We start from the raw sequence: 17,500 nt of genomic DNA, 5'->3' as shown, positions 1-17,500 counted from the left end.
AGGGGGTGGTGCTTAGTTTCCATTGGGGGACATTAGTCCATTTCATTGGGGGTTGGTAGGCTTTGACCAGGTACACACAAGAGCATGGCGTAGCGGCAGCGAGAAGACAGCCGAGTATCAGGCGATGTGTTCTACTCATCCTTTAAGCTTAACACCGACAGCGTAGGCGTGTGCGGCCAGTCCTGTTCCAAATTCCCCTCCACAGCCATACTAGTTTTCTACTTTGCCGTTCATTTCAATGGGAAACCGCCGGCCGCTGCCGTTCAAATTCCGCTCGAGTTCTATTTTCCAAATGCAGCGCGGCACGGAGCCGTCTCCCTTGCCACTACCGCCCGACCATGTTGGTGTGGAAGGACAGATCTGTTTTCATGTATTTTTCCTCCGCTGGTTCAAATAGCTTCCGTCCTGCCCCACTTTCCCGTACTGGTCTGACATAGGCGTTATGGTGAGGTCAAGGGGGCTTTGAGAGGCTTATGATGAGCTCAAGGGGGCGGCTATTCAAAAAAGGTTGAGAAACACTGACTGCTGTTTTGTATCTTCTCTGTTGTGGCTCAGTAGACCCAAACTGTGGGCTGTAGCATAGGCCTTAGCCTTGTCAGACACATTCTTTTTCTTGCTAGTATATATACCGGTAGTCTAAGTCTGTCATGCTTTCTATTCTGCTCTCTCCCGTCCTTTTTCCTTTCACCCAATATTCTGTCTCTCTACCTGTTTTTCAGTGTCTCATGTCTTTTTTTATGTTCTTTCTCTCTTTTCCCTGCTTGATTTGCCTGTCCCCTTCTCTCTGTTCTGTCCATGCTCATCTCTCATACTGTCTGTAGTCTGACCTGTTTGTCAGTCTGTTGGTCTATCTGTCTGTCTGTCTGTCTGTCTGTCTGTCTGTCTGTCTGTCTATCTATCTATCTATCTATCTATCTGTCTATCTGTCTATCTGTCTATCTATCTATCTATCTATCTATCTATCTATCTATCTATCTATCTATCTATCTATCTATCTATCTATCTATCTATCTATCTATCTATCTATCTATCTATCTATCTATCTATCTATCTATCTATCTATCCCCAGTCTCCTCTCTTCTCCCGTCACCCCCTGCTATCAGCTCCTCTTCCTCTCCCCCCTCTATCTTCCCTCTCCTCCTCCTCCTCCTCCTCCTCCTCCTCCTCCTCCTCCTCTTCCTGCTCCCCACTTTCCCCAGCCCACCCCCTTTTGTCACTCCCTCCTCTCTCCCCTACTCTCTGCCTAGGACAGGATTAAGATGGCCTCTGGGGTCCCTACTAACTATTTACACTTTTCATTTTTTTTATTTTTTTTTTTACTTTTGGCCAATCGAGCCCCCTGGTAGGGGGCCCCCCTAGACTTCCGCCATATCTAGCCTATGCGTTACAGTTTTTCTCGATTGGTTTGGCTAATTTCTCGAAACTGAGATGACATTCTCAAAACAACACAGAAAAATCTCCAAACCAACTTACAATTTCCCACAACAGAATGGCATTTTTCATTGCTTTCATCAAATTTCAAATGCTTTGTACATGTCTCAAATGTTTAGTACATCTCGGCAGATGGCTATATACAAGTACCCTACAGTTGACACATTGAGCATACATTTAGCACATTTTCCAAATAAATTGACCTGTCTTATCTAAACGAATTAGACAATTCTCAGTCTAATGGTTGCCCTCTCCAAAACATGTCATCATGATTTCATTGTGTGAGTCATCATATGCAAAGTAGTCTACACAATTGTCAAAACCGTCAAGGACATAATATTTTAAGAATTTCTTTGCTGTAAACAGTAAATTCATGACAGTGTTCAACAGGCCAGATGGTATTGTAACTTTTCAAAGAAAATAATTTCACAACCGTGTATACTACAGTTTCCTCTGTTATTTGGCTGATTTCTTGACATTTTTTCAAACGGCATTCTATGGAAGGAATTTAGTCTCGACACACGGGTAAACAGTTTTTGGAGTGATATGAGCAAGTGATGAGGATCCATGAGGTTATGCTGAACCATCCAGTTTATTTTGACAGAATGACTAAGCTTAAATGAATGCAAATGAGCCAAACCAATTGAGAAGGATATATGCCATTTTTATTAGGGATGCACGATGTATCGGCCAGATGTATCGGTATCGGCCGATATCGGCCGATATTCAACACATCGGACATCGGTCTGATGGGTAAAACTGGGCCGATGTTAACGCCGATGTTTTTTTTAATATGTTACGGTTCTAAAAGAATGGACTTGACGATGACCTTCACTGTTTGTCTTCTATTTTGTCTCTATTTTGTATCTAATTATCACAGGGAGTTAAAAAGTGTTTTTGGAAACAAGACGACATTCAAAAATTTTGTTTATTTGCATCATTGTCATCTCTTTTTTTAAAAAAAAGAAAGAATAACATCGGCATCGGTTAATATCGGTCATCGGCCAAAACCGCAATATCATAATCGGATATCGGTATCGGCCAAAATTTTTGACATCGTACATCCCTAATTTTTATGGTACTGACTATTTATGTGGGAGAAGGTTTAAGCTTAGTGCTGATGCAAGAATGAGCTGTTTTGGGAGGTATATGACATTTTGCTAGTTATCTGAACTGTTGTGCAGAAGTGTAAGAATGTTTAGCCAAATGACCCAAAATTTATAGAAATGTCATCTCGGTTTCAAGAAATTAGCCAAACCAATCGAGAAAAACTGTAATCCGGCCGTGTGTCTGCCACTCCCTCCATCTTCCTCCTCCCCTCCCCTTCCTCCTCCACCTCCCCTACCACCCCCCCTCACCCACCCTCCACCTCCCTCTCTTCTCTTTCATCCCCATCCATCTCGTTTTTTCATCTCTGCCTTAGCTAGGCGAGCCACCCCCCCCCACACACACACACACTTTTTGCCTCCCTCATCTTGCCTCCTCCTCCTCCTCCTCCTACTCCTCTCTCCCCCACTCCATCTCTCTACCACCACCTCCATCTTCCCCCTCTCTCCTCTCTCCTCCCCATCCACGTCTCTGTTTTGCGTCTCTTTCTCAGTGAAGTGAGCCAGACACTCCTATGAAGACAATACAAGATGTTCTGTGTTAAGTGTGCTGAGAAAAAGGCAGCCAAAAAGGATGGCCCTTGCAATGTGTGTGTGTGTGTGTGTGTGTGTGTGTGTGTGTGTGTGTGTGTGTGTGTGTGTGTGTGTGTGTGTGTGTGTGTGTGTGTGTGTGTGTGTGTGTGTGTGTGTGGATGGGTGGGTGGGCGCAGTGAGATGCTGTGATTTTTACATGTAAAGAGGTTAGAATAAGTAGGTGAGAAAGTCAGTTGGATAAGAGGGAGACACACATGCACACACACACATTTAAACATACACGCGTGCATACACACACATTTCACGGACACACACACACACACACACACACACACACACACACACACACACACACACACGCACACAAATTCGCCTGTTGATTGGGTGAAAAATGAGAATCCGCGGGAAGTAAGTTGCATAACGAGGTCAGTGTTTCAGCCTCGACCCACAATGTGTGTGTGTGTGTGTGTGTGTGTGTGTGTGTGTGTGTGTGTGTGTGTGTGTGTGTGTGTGCATGCATTGATTCACACACACTTCACAGTAAGTGGTTGCTCTTCATATTCATGTTGTGTCTGTCCTTCTCTCTCTCTCTCTCTCTCTCTCTCTCCCTCTCTCTCTCTCTCTCTCTCTCTCTCTCTCTCTCTCTCTCTCTCTCTCTCTCTCTCTCTCTCTCTCTCTCTCTCTCTCTCTCTGCCACTCTTTCACTTTTTTTCTTTCCATCTTTGGTGTTACTCACTCATTCGCCTCTTTTCATCATCTCTCCCTTTTCCTTTCTCCATATGACATACTCCCTCCCTCTTTCTCCCTCGCTATCTTGCGCTTCTCTTTGGCTCCCTATTCTCCCTCTCTCTCTCTCGTTTTGTTCATTTCCTCTGACTCTTTATTCATTCTCTCTCTGTCTCTCCTCTCTCTCTCATTCTCTTCCTCTTCTCTCTGACTCCTTATTCTCTCTCTCTCTCCCTCTCTCTCTCTCTCTCTCTCTCTCTCCCTCTCTCTCTCTCTCTCTCTCTCTCTCTCTCTCTCTCTCTCTCTCTCTCTCTCTCTCTTTCTTTCCTCTCTGACTCATCATCCTTCCTCCCTCGTCCTTCGTTTTCCTCTGCCCTCTCTCTTCCTTCCTCACTCCCTTCTTCTCTTCTTCTCTCTCTCCCTCTTTCTCTTCTTCTCTTTCTCCCTTCGCCTCTGAGGTCAGGAGGTTGGTGTCTGTCTAATAGCTCATTAGATTGCCTGCTAATGGCCGTATGTGTGGGCACCTGTTAGCAGGCTGCTCCTACTGTAGTGCTCTTCTTATAGAACCAGACAATCATGCAACACACTGGGGCGGAACAAGGAAAAAGGGCCAATGCAATGTTTCACTCAGGACAACGTTCTGGATATGCTTTCTGCAGGATATGTTTGCGTGTGTCATAATTACATTTCTTTCACAAACACTGTGCCTTGCGTATTGCAAAACTGGCTCACTGCAAGGGAATGAATGTTGGGCCTATAGGGCTGGGCGATATGGAAAAAAACCTATATCACAATTAGGGATGGCGAAAATGTACAAACATCTTAACCGGCTACTATGCTAACCGGTGGCAGAAAATGTTAACCGGTTAACGTTGATCCGGTCGACCACCGGTTAAATGGCTACTGGTTAGCATCCCTAATCACGATATGGATTACTTATTATCATGATAACGATATCACGACCACAATTACGTATGTTTTCAGTTATTCTCTGTATTTTGTCGTCACTGGCTCTAACCTAAAACCTAATATCCAAGTCCCACCAACCTAAATCACAGCCCTCTCCTCTGTGGGCCGCTGTAACACACATTCTTGCGCTTGAAGCAGAGGACTGCCAGGAAAAAAGCACTTTGAGGAAAGTCAACCTGGCAGAAAAGCAAAACTTAATAACTCTGCCTGTCACAAATTTGATCCAACCAGTATTTTGAAAAGACAGTGAAGTACACTAAAGGCAGGGTTATCCAAGCTGTGCTTAAACTACAAGACTCACTGTTCGAACCAGAGGACACTATGAGACTGGCCACTGCAGTACTGTCAATAGGACCATACAGTAACCTACTTTTCACTCTTCACACATCCGCATGTGCTGTAGCTGTTTTTCCCCCTTTATGCTTTGCCATGATTCTTTCCCCTATCTGTCGCTCAGTCGTCTTTCTTCCCGAAGGTCACTCCAACCCAGTCCTCCAATCTCTCCCCCCCCCTTTGTATTTTTTCTTTCCGTTTTGAGTTGTTCTCCTACTTCTTAGCGCCCTCTGTTGGTTTCTGCAGCTGTCCTCTTTTCTTTGCTATTGCCATCTCTGCCTTGCCTGGTTAACACTAGGCGATCTCAGTAATTCGACAGTCTGGAGGCTACCAATGCAATATCTAATAGGAACAGATGTGGTGTATGACTTTTCCATGGACGTTAAGTGGGCATTTCAAATGTGTCATTTGGCATATTTTTCCCAGCTTAATCTCTTTGCAGGCATAGCCTTTCCCTCTACAGTTATCTCCTCTTTCCTTGTCTTCTGTGCTCTCTAGTTCTTTCCTCTTCTCTGCTCTCTTCCCTGCCCATTTCCTCTCTTGTCCTCCTTTTCCCTCTCCTGTCCTCTTCACGCATCTCCTCTTAATTGTCATCTGATTTCTCCTCTTCTCTCTACAGGCCTGCAGGGATTTTCATATTTGTCACATAGTGTATGTGTTTTTGTGTAGCAATCTGTAATCATAGTGTGTGTGTGTGTGTGTTTGTGTGTGTGTGTGTGTGTGTGTGTGTGTGTGTGTGTGTGTGTGTGTGTGTGTGTGTGTGTGTGTGTGTGTGTGTGTGTGTGTGTGTGCGTATGCCTGTGCGTGCGTGTGTGATCATTGTGCAAGTCCATAAGCAGCAGTGCATGAGAATTGTGTTGTTAGTCTGTGCCTTCTTGCCTGCCTTGTAATGCGTAGTCACTCTGTTCGGTTTTCTTGTTGTCTCTTCCTTGAGTTTTCTGAGAAATACTTGCTCATGATGACACACATCGGCAGCCCCGTCTTTCTGTTCCTTGCATTCGCAGGACGCCCCATTATCCATTGGTTGGTTGTCTGCCTGATACCTCCAGTTCTTTCCCTTAGAACTTTCTTTGTCCGTTTTCCTGGAAGAGAGAGAGAGAGAGAGAGAGAGGCAAACAGAGGAAGAGTCGAGGGTTCAATTGTTAAGTTATTGATGTCACAATTATTGTAGGGTTGTGAACTGGACATGGAAAGTGACATATTTCATTTTTGTATTCCATCTTAGACTCTGTTTACACGTGTATGGATATTTGCAAACATTTGGATTGTTAAGTCCCTCGGAAGAGTAGTTCCTGAATATTGATATTTGAAGAGCAGATTTCAAGTGGAATTGTAAGATTTAACTTGAGATCCCTGAAGTGCACTGTTCACCTTTCACAATGTGGATTCTTTTGTATCCACATGCCATGTAAAAGGAAAAATAAAAATAATATATTTGCAGACGTGTAACCAAGGCCCTAATGACTTATTCCTGTTTTGTTTTGTTTGTTGTCGATGATGATGGTATGATGGCACTGATGTTGCTGATCAGAGAGAGAGAGAGAGAGAGAGAGAGAGAGAGAGAGCGAGAGAGAGAGAGAGAGAGAGAGAGAGAGAGAGAGAGAGAGAGAGAGAGAGAGAGAGAGAGAGAGAGAGAGAGAGAGAGAGAGCACTTTTCACAGACTACATTGTAGGGTTGTCAACAGGACAAGGGAAGAAAATTCAATTTGTTTTGTGTCATATTTTTGCGTTTTCCTCTAATGGCATGTCTTCTTTTGTAAAGCGACCTTGGGTTACTTGAAAGGCGCTTTATAAAACAAAGTTATAATTATTATTGTGTTGTTTGTTTATTTTTTCATTGTTATTGTTTTTGTTGTTGGTGGTGATGGTCCTGATGATTCGTGCCAATTGAAATGATGAGCAGAGCATTATGTAATGCACAATAGCACCGAGGACCGACACAGCACCAAACACAACACATGGCACTGTGATGGGCACGCAGCGCACACACACACACACACACACACACACACACACACACACACACACACACACACACACACACACACACACACACACACATGCACACACGCACGCACACACATACACATACACACACACACACACACACACACACACACACACACACACATGCACACACGCGCGCACACACACACACACACACACACACACACACATTTTCATGTAGCAATGTGTAACCAGTGTGTGTGTGTGTGTGTGTGTGTGTGTGTGTGTGTGTGTGTGTGTGTGTGTGTGTGTGTGTGAATTAGCACGGAGAGGGAGGACCTGTGAGTATTTGTACATGAGTGTGAATATCTAATGTGTGTGTGTGTGTGTGTGTGTGTGTGTGTGAGTGTGTGTGTGTGTGAGCGTGTGCTGCCTGCTGTAGCACCTCTGTGAGTGTCTGGTCTGGTGGCACAGTGGCAATCTGATAGTGTCACACCGTCCCTTTCTCTCGCCATCGTCAGATGTCACACACAAGTCAGTGTTGCGTCTTCACTCACTGTCACCCAGCCTGCCTGCCTTGATCACGGTGTGTGTGTGTGTGTGTGTGTGTGTGTGTGTGTGTGTGTGTGTGTGTGTGTGTGTGTGTGTGTGCATGCGTGCATGCGTGTGTGTGTGTGTGTTGAACACATTTGTTTGCTAAGTGCTCCTCTTGGCAAGCGAGATGTTGAATTTGCATGCAACAAGGACATTGGGTGCTGCACGGTCCGCTGTTTGTGTGTGTGTGTGTGTGTGTGTGTGTGTGTGTGTGTGTGTTGGGTGCTGTGTGTGTAAATGTGTGTGTGTGCGTCTGTGGACACGCGTGCACGCATGCTAGCGTGCATGCGTGCGTGCATGCGTGCGTGCATATGCCGCCGTGCACGCATTGCGAGTGTGTGCGCATGATATTGGGGTGTTCTGTACAGTCCGCTCTGCTCCATCTTGGACTGTGACACCCGTTATTGTAGCAACCAGTTTCCGTCCCTCCGCATTTTCTTCTCTCCATTTGTCCATCTGTTCTTGCAACAGTCCTTATTATTTCAGACTTTTCTAGTCAGAATGTATGAGGAGTACAAGGACAATGGGATGTCCTCTTTGGCCTTGGCTTCTCCGCCTGTCCGTCTATTTGTCGATCAGACCGTATTGGTTAACATGTTTTCCACTGTCAGGATGCAACAGGAGGACAAGGGCAACGTTAAATGATGCCCCCTTGTCCCTTTCCTGGGCATCATGTCCCTTTTTGTCAGCATCTGGTCCTGTCCCTCTGTCTGTCTGTCTGTCTGTCTGTCTGTCTGTCTGTCTGTCTGTCTGTAGGTCCGGCAGAGATCAAACACTCCACAGTCAGAATTTAACAGGAGAACGATGAGGTGTCATGTCCCCTTGTCCCCTTTGTGATGTCATATCCTGTGAGTCTGGAACGGCAGTCTTGGTTGGGTCTGTCCCAGTAAGCTTGGCTGTCGTTTTTTTGCACCCAGCCAACAGAGACAGAGGGGATGACAGTGATATGAGTTGCAATTGTTCATGTCATTTGACTTGCACAAATGTGTGCTGTTGGAATTCTGTGGAATAATATTGTCCAGAACTGTATAGGACTTTTCATATCACCATTTGTTCTTTATAGATTTATTTTAGTGAAATAGTAATAAAACAACACACAGTGCCATGGATGGTGCACAGACATGCATGGGGACCCAAGAGGGCAGGTGTTTCCCAAATTACTTTCCATGACCTTCCCTTAAATGCAGCAGGAGGTGCAGACGAGGTGTCATGACCCCTTTAGGCTTTTGTGATGTCATGTCCTGTGAGTCTGGAGCCACAGTCCTGGGGTCCGTTTCTCGAAAGCGTCTTTGCTATCGTCGTTAGCAGTCCTTTGTACGAGCGACTCAACTCTTTCTCGACAGCGGCGCTCACCATTAAATCCAAGGGAACGGTAAGACGGTCTTCAGACGAGAAACGGACCCCTGGTTGAGTCTGTCCCAGTAAGCTTGGCTGTCGTTATTTTGCACCCAGCCAACAGAGACAGAGGGGATGACAGTGATATGAGTTGCAAATTGTTCATGTCATTTGACTTGTACAATTGTGTGTTGTTTGATTTCTTTGGAATAACATAGTCCAGAACTGCAGATTATTGTCATATCATATCACCATTGTTCTTTATATATTTATTTTTGTAAAGTAAAAAAGCATACAGTACAAAGCCATGGATGGTGCACAGATGTGCATGGAGACCCTTTATAAAGCCAAGACGGCAGGTGTTTCCAAAATGACCTTCCATTACCTTCCCTTGAATGCAGCTGGAGGACAAGGTGTCACGTCCCCTTGTCCCCTTTTTGATGTCATATCCTGTGAGTCTGGAGCCTGGAGCACTCTTGGTTGAGTCTGACCCAGTAATCTTGGCTGTCATTATTTTGCACCCAGCTAACGGAGGGGATGACAGTGATATGAATTGCAATTGTTCATGCCATCTGATTTGTAAAAAAAAGAAAAAAACAGTACAGTATGTGTGCTGTTGGATTTCTGTGCAATGGTTTTGTTCAGAATGGGTAGGACTTTTCATATCACCATTATTCTTGATAGATTCCAAAAAAACATAAATAAATAAATAAATAAATTCATTAATTGATTAATTAATTAATAGGCAGACAGAAAAAAGTCAATCCGTGTGTGTGTGTGTGTGTGTGTGTCTGTGTGTGTGTGTGTGTGTGTGTGTGTGTGTGTGTGTGTGTGTGTGTGTGTGTGTGTGTGTGTGTGTGTGTGTGTGTGTGTGTGTTGCAGATAGGAAGCGTGCCAAGGCTTCTGAGGATCTGAACTCGATCCTGTCAGAGGAGGCCACCCAGAGTCCTGCACTGAAGCCAGACGACATCCAGGCGTTAACCATAAGACATGAAGACCTGGAGAAGGTGTGTGCGTGCGTGCGTGTGTATGTTGTATCTGTGTACATTTGAGTCTGTGTACTTTCTGTGAGTCTGTGTGCTGTGACATGTAGGCTATGCACAGTAGATATGTGGATATGTGTGTATGTTTGTGTGTTTTAATTCAAGTTTGTGATCGACACCCTTCTTGTCCAATCAGTTGCGTGTCCCCAAGCCCCCTAAGGACACCCAGAAGCCGGCGGCCATGACACGCGTGCTGGTCAGGAAGTCCCGCCCCTCCGACCAGACCAGGAAGGGAATACCCATCTCTGTGGCCAGGCCGCTCCCACAGACATGTGCTGTGCAACCATTGCAGTACACAGGTGAGCATGCCACACATACCATAATACTGTTACCATAGCAACCTTTGAGTGTTTGTGGCTTTACTGTGGCGTCCTGACTTGTGATGCGAGGCGTGGCCTCTTCGACGATCAAAGTCTTTATTCAACATCTTGGCTCATAGTCAGAAGCTTTTCTCTCATTTGCTATCGATATGTAGACAGCCAACCAAAAAGCTGCTCTGCGCTGGTTGACAGCTGAGAAAGTTTTCTCCACAGAGGCGGGCAGACACTGAGGCAAAAGACCTGAGGCCTCAGGCAAGGACGGGAGGACTAATGATTGACTTGCACCCCATAATGGTCCTACGCTACTAGCAGCCTCATGTACAGTGTTGCCAAAAGAAAATCAGCCAAAGTCGCTGTGGGCTTGCTGAAAAGTCGCTAGAAGTCGCTAGATGGCGTCATGACGTTACGTATGACGTCACAATGCCACGCACGGCGCGCTGATCTACAGAAAATGTGCCCACATGCCTCTGTCCACAGTACAAATGGGCGGTGCTAGCAACTTTTTAGAGATCAGAGCTAATCTGCAGCCCTGTTTAACCGTGGGAAACGCTTCTGATGGCGGCACAGAGTCAGAATTATGTGGAAAAACGATGAATTTGTCACTGAAAATGCACGTTTTAAAAAGTCGCCAGATGCACCAAAAAGTCACTAAAGGAACTGTCGTGGTAGCTTTTGTGATTCGCACCAGATTCTCATATCTGCTTGTAGGGTAGACTGAGTGAAGTTAAGTGCAGGGTAGGCCTAGTTGAGGTAAATCAAACATACCTGTGTAACAACAAGACTGATCTAATTCCAAAGTGTAGACATAACATAAATGACAGTCCCAAAACAATTGACCATATCGAAGATTGTGTAATCTCGGTTTATGTTGACATTCGGTTCCTGCCATATCTTTGTCCCATATCGCTTGCCGTAGCCTCATACAAGCAGATTACATGTGCATGAGAATTCCTGTGCGTATCACAAAAGCTGCCACACCGTAGTGCATCATGTGTCACGTCTGTCTCTACCTGCCACTGAAAATGCATTGTGTGGTGTCGTGGGGAGGGAGACTGATTTGCCTCTCACAAGACAAGCGAAATAGTCGCTAGATTCGGCCAGATTGAGCCTGAAAATTCGCTAAGTTGCTAGATGATTTTTTTTGTCGCCAGAGGTGCCCAAAAGTCGCTAAATCTAGCGACAAAGTCGCTAAATTGGCAACACTGCTCATGTATTGGATGGAATAGTATAATCCTACCCTAGCAAAGCTGGTTGGAATAGTGTCTATCCCTAAACCTAACCTGTCAGAGGTACAACAACAACCTGCTTTTTGCAATGCGATAGCAGTCTACTTTGAAGCAGTGGGGGAAAAAAAGGGTCCTATGTTCCCCGGTGGAGGGGAACATAGGACCTGGGGAACATAGGACCCGGGGAACATAGGGATGACCCCTACAAAATTGCTGCATGAGCGTAGTCAAGTCAAGTCAACTTGTTTGTATAGTTCATTTCGTACAGAGTAAGGCAACCCAATGTGCTTTACAAATCTAATAATGAAAATTCAAACAATGTAATACATTACATTAAGAGAAAATATGAAATGGCAACTTTACTATAAAAGAGATGACACAAAAACAAGTGTAAATACTGTAAAATAACGGAGAAGTAATACCAAATGAAATAAAATAATAATACAGTGTATTCGAAAACCTCATTGGGAAAGAAAATTGGGAAAACATCTGCAAAAAGTTTGTTTTTAAGCCTGGATTGAGATCTGGATTATGTTGGAGCAATTTGTATGGCCAAGGGAAGGCGTACAGAATGTGAAACCATGTAGTCATGGACTCTCTGGAAAACACAATCATCTTAACAAACAAAAAGTATGAGAAGAAGGACCCAAGGCCCGCACTTGTCCTTTCTCTTGTGTAACCGTGAGACTGCAGCCTTAGCTCAGAACATTGTGCCAGCCAAGGCTGTTTGCTTTGAGCTTACTTATACACACACACACACACACGTGTGCATACGCATGCATGCGCGCACGCACGCACACACACACACACACACACACACACACACACACACACACACACACACACACACACACACACACACACACACACACACACACACACACACACACACACACACACACACACACACACACACAGAAAAAGACAGAATAGGCATTATTTTAAGCCCCTCCCACCCCTCAACCCCAACCCACCCTTTGTCACATTCTTTTCATAGATTTTTTATGTTTTTGTTTTTTTTATTACTCTTTTAATGATCATTTTTATTATTCTTATTCGGTGTGGGTTTTACTGTTAATAACCAGTGTTAATGTGTTTCATGTGTTTTTAATATTTATTTTTCTTCAAATGCTACTATTACCATGTCAGAACGCTATAAAGGACTTTTTTAGGAAAAGCACAAAAGCACAACAATACCTCTTTAACCCTGTGAAACCTGAACCATGAGAGCAATGAGAGAAAATTCTATTTTTTTGGAATTTGCTTCAAAATTGGTCACTTATAAGAAATGTAAAAAAAAAATTCAAAATTTTGTTAAGGTCGCTGAGATATTTAATGCATCATATATGATGCATCAGGCTTTTAATGAATGAAAATTCCAATTTCATGACCATTGAAAAATGACTTTTAATGCATTTACAACTTTTTTTTAATTTAAAAAAGTTGTCAGACAATTTAATTTGAGGATTATCTTTAAATATTTAGTGAGATCCTGCCATTTTTTAAAGCCTATCCTTGTTTTAGCAGGACCATATTTTACATTTCCCACAGCCTGGTTGGGTAATTTTTTAAAATCTATGTAAAAACATAGCTGATCGAATGCTCAACAACCTATTTATGAGTGTAATACAGATCATTATTCATTTTTGATGTGTAATTTGAATATATGGGTCCATTACTACAATTGGACCATTTCTCCATTCACTTCAATGCATTTTTTACGAGATCATAATTTCAACATTTTGCATTGCATTTTCAAAATTGCAAGTAAAACCTGTTTCTTAAGGCAATATCTTTGTCTTGAAGTAAAACAACTTGTGTGTTTTGTTAAACGATCGTCGTGGTATGCTTTGTAAGTTTCCCTATGGAGCAAATGCATTGATGGCTGACTTCCTGCCACCGCCGGATGGTGCTTATATGTCTCATCAGATTTAGCACGATCTCTCTGCAACACGGTGTAAAAATATAAACTCTTCCTTGCTTAATTGCACAAAGCAAGTGTTCAAATTAAAGGATGTAGAGTGATATTTCGGAAATTTGTTCACAAACCTTATGCAATTTGACGAAATCTCAGCGTCGGTAAGGGAAACCGCTTCTACCCCATTTTCCTGTTTTTCGCCGAGCTGTGGTCAACTTGTTGTCGACCGCTGCTCTCTTGTGGCGGTTTCCGTGCACTGCAGGACATTTGAAAATGACACGCAGGATGTTTTTCAGATCGATTTTTTTGTGTGTCAGCGTGGAGAGGGCTTTGAATTTGATGAGACATATATGATGCATCCGGCGCGATAGGGTTAATGTATGTCCTCTACAAGTCTTCTGTTGTCCAGTCTTGCACTTTAAATGTCTGTATGAGCACTGTCTATGTCCATACTGTCTTAAGTCCATGTATAAGTACTGTCTATGTCTATACTGTCTATGTCCTTACCTAGATTAGTCTATGTCTGTATGGGAAAGCAAGAAATGTAATTTCAAATTCTTTGTATGACCAGTGCATGTAAAGAAATTGACAATAAAACCTACTTGACTTGACTTGACTTGGAACTTGCTTACTTGATTAGGTTACTTCTTTTGTTTTGTTCCTTTAGAAACACTTCATGCCAGGCTTCGACCCTCAGGGCATGATCTAATGTGTACCGGTATATGAAATAAGGGGCCTATGCTTAGCTGGTTCAGGATAAGTTAAGATTAAGTTAAGAGTTAAATCATAGAATAGCTAATAGAAGAGCCTGGAGTCCTCATTTTCTTAAGAAAAGCTCTTGTATTAGATGATTTACCTCTTAACTTAACCTTAACTTATCCTGAACCCGCTTTGTAGCATAGGCCCATGATATGAAGACCCTAAAACTATACATTTAGGGTTGCGTTTTGGTGAAATTGTTGTTATTATATTATTATTTTTAATAACTTGTAGGCCCGGGAGGTCCTCGCTTCGACCCTCAGGGCATGATACTACCGCACAGCATCCTGGGAAACCTGGAGGACTTCAAGAGAGACATGGAGGCCAGGGGGGAGATGGAGGTTAGGGAGTGTGTCTGTGTGTGTGTGTGTGTGTGTGTGTGTGTGTGTGTGTGTGTGTGTGTGTGCGTGCGTGCACATTTTTTTGTGCGTGCGTGTAGATGTGCGTATGTGTGTGTGTGTCCGGGCACGTGTGTTCATGAATGTGTGTTGTGTGCACATGTTTTTGTTTGGGTGTGTGTGAGTCAGAGAAAGACTTACAGTATTTTGATTATAGTAATTTTACAAGCAAGTTCATTCATTTCACATAAATACGTTGTACAATAGACTTTCACAATATATGCGTTTTATTCTCTCTCTCTCTCTCTCTCTCTCTCTCTCTCTCTCTCTCTCTCTCTCTCTCTCTCATGACCACTCTCTCCCTCTCAATCTGTGAGTGTGTTTGTGTGAATGAAAGACTAATAATTTAACAAACAAGTTCATTACACTTTAGTACATTGTACAATAGACTTACTAATATAATCACGTTTTACTTAGCGTCTCTCCCTCTGTCCCTCTGTCTGTCTGTCTGTCTCTCTCTCTGTGTCTATCTATGTCCTCAGCTGGCCAGCCGTGTCCCCGTTCCCCAGAGCAACCTCTCCCAATTGGCTGAGGAGCAGAGGGGTGGGCCAGAGAGCAGGTCACACCCCGATAACCGTGACGAGGACTTCCAGAGTCACGCCCTGCAGCATTGGGATGACTGCATGTCCGAGAGGCGCCGCCAGCAGGACTTCATATCCCGTAAGTCCCTGTAGTTCAGTGACAAGAGTCTTACTTTTCTACACTTTTTACATAAACTTCATTAGCCATGACCACCCTGCACAGAGAATCTCCGTCTCAGCTGCCATAGGCTCACCATTTGAGAACACAATTCAGCACACCCTGTTAATATTCAGAGAAACGTGCACTCTAAGAAGGAATGTGTTATTTTTTTGCATTTGAGACATGCATTGTTTTAACATTTTAATGGTCTTAAGACATGTGTAGAATGTGAAACATAGGTATTATTCTGTTAAAATGTCTCACACATTTTGTTATTTTATGCTGCTTTGTGCATATTCATTATTCTTTTTTTAAATGTATTTTAAATGTAGCCAAATATACACATCACAGACCAAGACTGTGGCTTGAATATGACAAAAAAACCATCTTTATTTCATTGATTCCTTATTACTACACTATTATTGCCTCTTGCTTTTTGTGTTGAACCTGAGCACACACAGCACATGTGTTGAAATTCAACTCTGATTGTGTCATTTCTGACACAGTACTTCTTTAGAGTGTGCTGCAAACGTCTCGTGCATCTTGAACACGGCTATAGTCAGCCTCTCTCTGCTGGGGCCACACCCTCTCTGTGCCACAGTACAAGTACATCAGGTGAAGGCCAGTTTCTTGTTTGCATCCTTTGGCCATAGAAAATATTCAATAGCATACTTTAGCATTTGTATTGTGCACATGTTCAGTTGCACTGGCCAGAAGAAAATCTTGGTGGACATTTCATTCTGACTTTTTTTATGACTTGCCACTGTAGTTGAGGTTGAGGTCGCGTCTGGTTGTCTGGGATTTATAGATCTTTGGCGGGATCTGGATTGTAGAAGCCATTCTTTTCACAAATCTGTTACAAAACTGCCTTAGTTGAACTCTTTATATATACATATGTGAATATTTATTCACATTATATATATTAATATTCATTCACTCTTAAGAAGATAGCTTTAAGAGGCCACCTCATTTTGCCCAAACAACAACTGACTGTCCTTCTCCTTTCAAAGGCCATCCCTGCCAGTCTTTGAGGCAATACCACTCGAGTTTTTATTTATTTATTTATTTTTAATTGGAATGGTTATGTGAAGGTCAGGTGTTCAAAATGAATAAAAAATCGGAAAAGAGAGGCTCCTCTGCTCTATGCTGTGTACTGGAATTGTAAGCGTGCAAGCTTTCAGGGATGATAGAAACTTGCTGTGCTTGTACAGTGGCCATGAAGCAAAGGGAGTGTGATTCATCTGAACTAGCCCTCAAACTTTCAATCACCAGGGGCAGAGGCAGCAATTGCTTTGGCTCTATTGTATCAAAAGGAGACATGGTCACTAATTTGGTATGGCAGTGAAAACACATCCACACTAACTACTGATGGGGTGTAGAGTTTTTGACAATTTGAGGTAGAAATAGGCAATTCTAGGGGTACCTAAAAGGTAAATTATCAGTGTTGGGCTGCAGTAATGTAACTTCTTTTTTCTGATAAAAGTAGTGTAGGCCGACTAGGCTACTAAAAAGTTTGTAACGAAACACTGTTGTGAACTTGCGATTGGACAGATAATTCTGACCCTCTTGGGCGCATAAACGCAAATAGAGATCTGTTCGGAGGAAGAGAGAGGTGAGTTGCAGTGTACCCTCCTTCTCACAGTTGACTAGTTTTGAAGACGTTGAGGAGCCCTGGTGAACTGTGTGCATTTAATAGGGCATATCAATGCCCGACGTGCTCAGATTCAGAGACAAGTGCAGTTTGAAACATTTTCCAAGCTTGCGCTATTGTACAGCTTGCACGTCCTAAAGCCACCCATCTATTAAGTCGGCTACGACTGGTGCCTGGTGCATTTCGCACGCATTAGCCACAGAGGACAGTTGCTCATTGCTTTTTGCTATGCCTTACTATGAATGCGTTTTTTTGTTGCTGTAATTGCACCACATGTCAACCTAGAAGCTTAGAAAAAATTGCTTCTCACCGTTTCGGAGATATGTCCATCTGCACGTCTTCTCCCACCTACTTTCTCCTCAAGTTTCGAATAGTGTCAACTCGCAGTGTCAGAGTTTAGCGCCCAATGTCTCCGGATTTGTTTTATATGGTAACAAGTAACGAGCTCAGCACACACTATTTTAAAAAGTACGGTAAGTTGAATTCTTTGAGGAAAAAAATAAAATATTTTCAAGGCGGCACCTGAACT

At 43.3% G+C, this 17,500-nt stretch overlaps 1 protein-coding gene across 1 annotated transcript in view; it reads left to right on the top strand.

Moving 5' to 3' along the window:
• mycbpap (mycbp associated protein) overlaps positions 1–17,500 on the top strand; it is a 76,279-nt gene that overhangs the window by 3,333 nt on the left and 55,446 nt on the right. Inside the window, exons 2-5 of the mRNA XM_063210106.1 lie at positions 9,858–9,982; positions 10,155–10,317; positions 14,476–14,582; positions 15,122–15,299. Of these exons, the coding sequence (XP_063066176.1) occupies positions 9,858–9,982; positions 10,155–10,317; positions 14,476–14,582; positions 15,122–15,299 (573 nt within the window). The remainder of the gene's footprint in view (positions 1–9,857; positions 9,983–10,154; positions 10,318–14,475; positions 14,583–15,121; positions 15,300–17,500) is intronic.

This window comes from Engraulis encrasicolus, chromosome 1 (assembly GCF_034702125.1).
Source record: "Engraulis encrasicolus isolate BLACKSEA-1 chromosome 1, IST_EnEncr_1.0, whole genome shotgun sequence".
Taxonomy (NCBI): domain Eukaryota; kingdom Metazoa; phylum Chordata; class Actinopteri; order Clupeiformes; family Engraulidae; genus Engraulis; species Engraulis encrasicolus.
The sequence above is the reverse complement of the archived record's forward strand: the minus strand, read 5'-3'. Positions and strand labels throughout refer to the sequence as shown.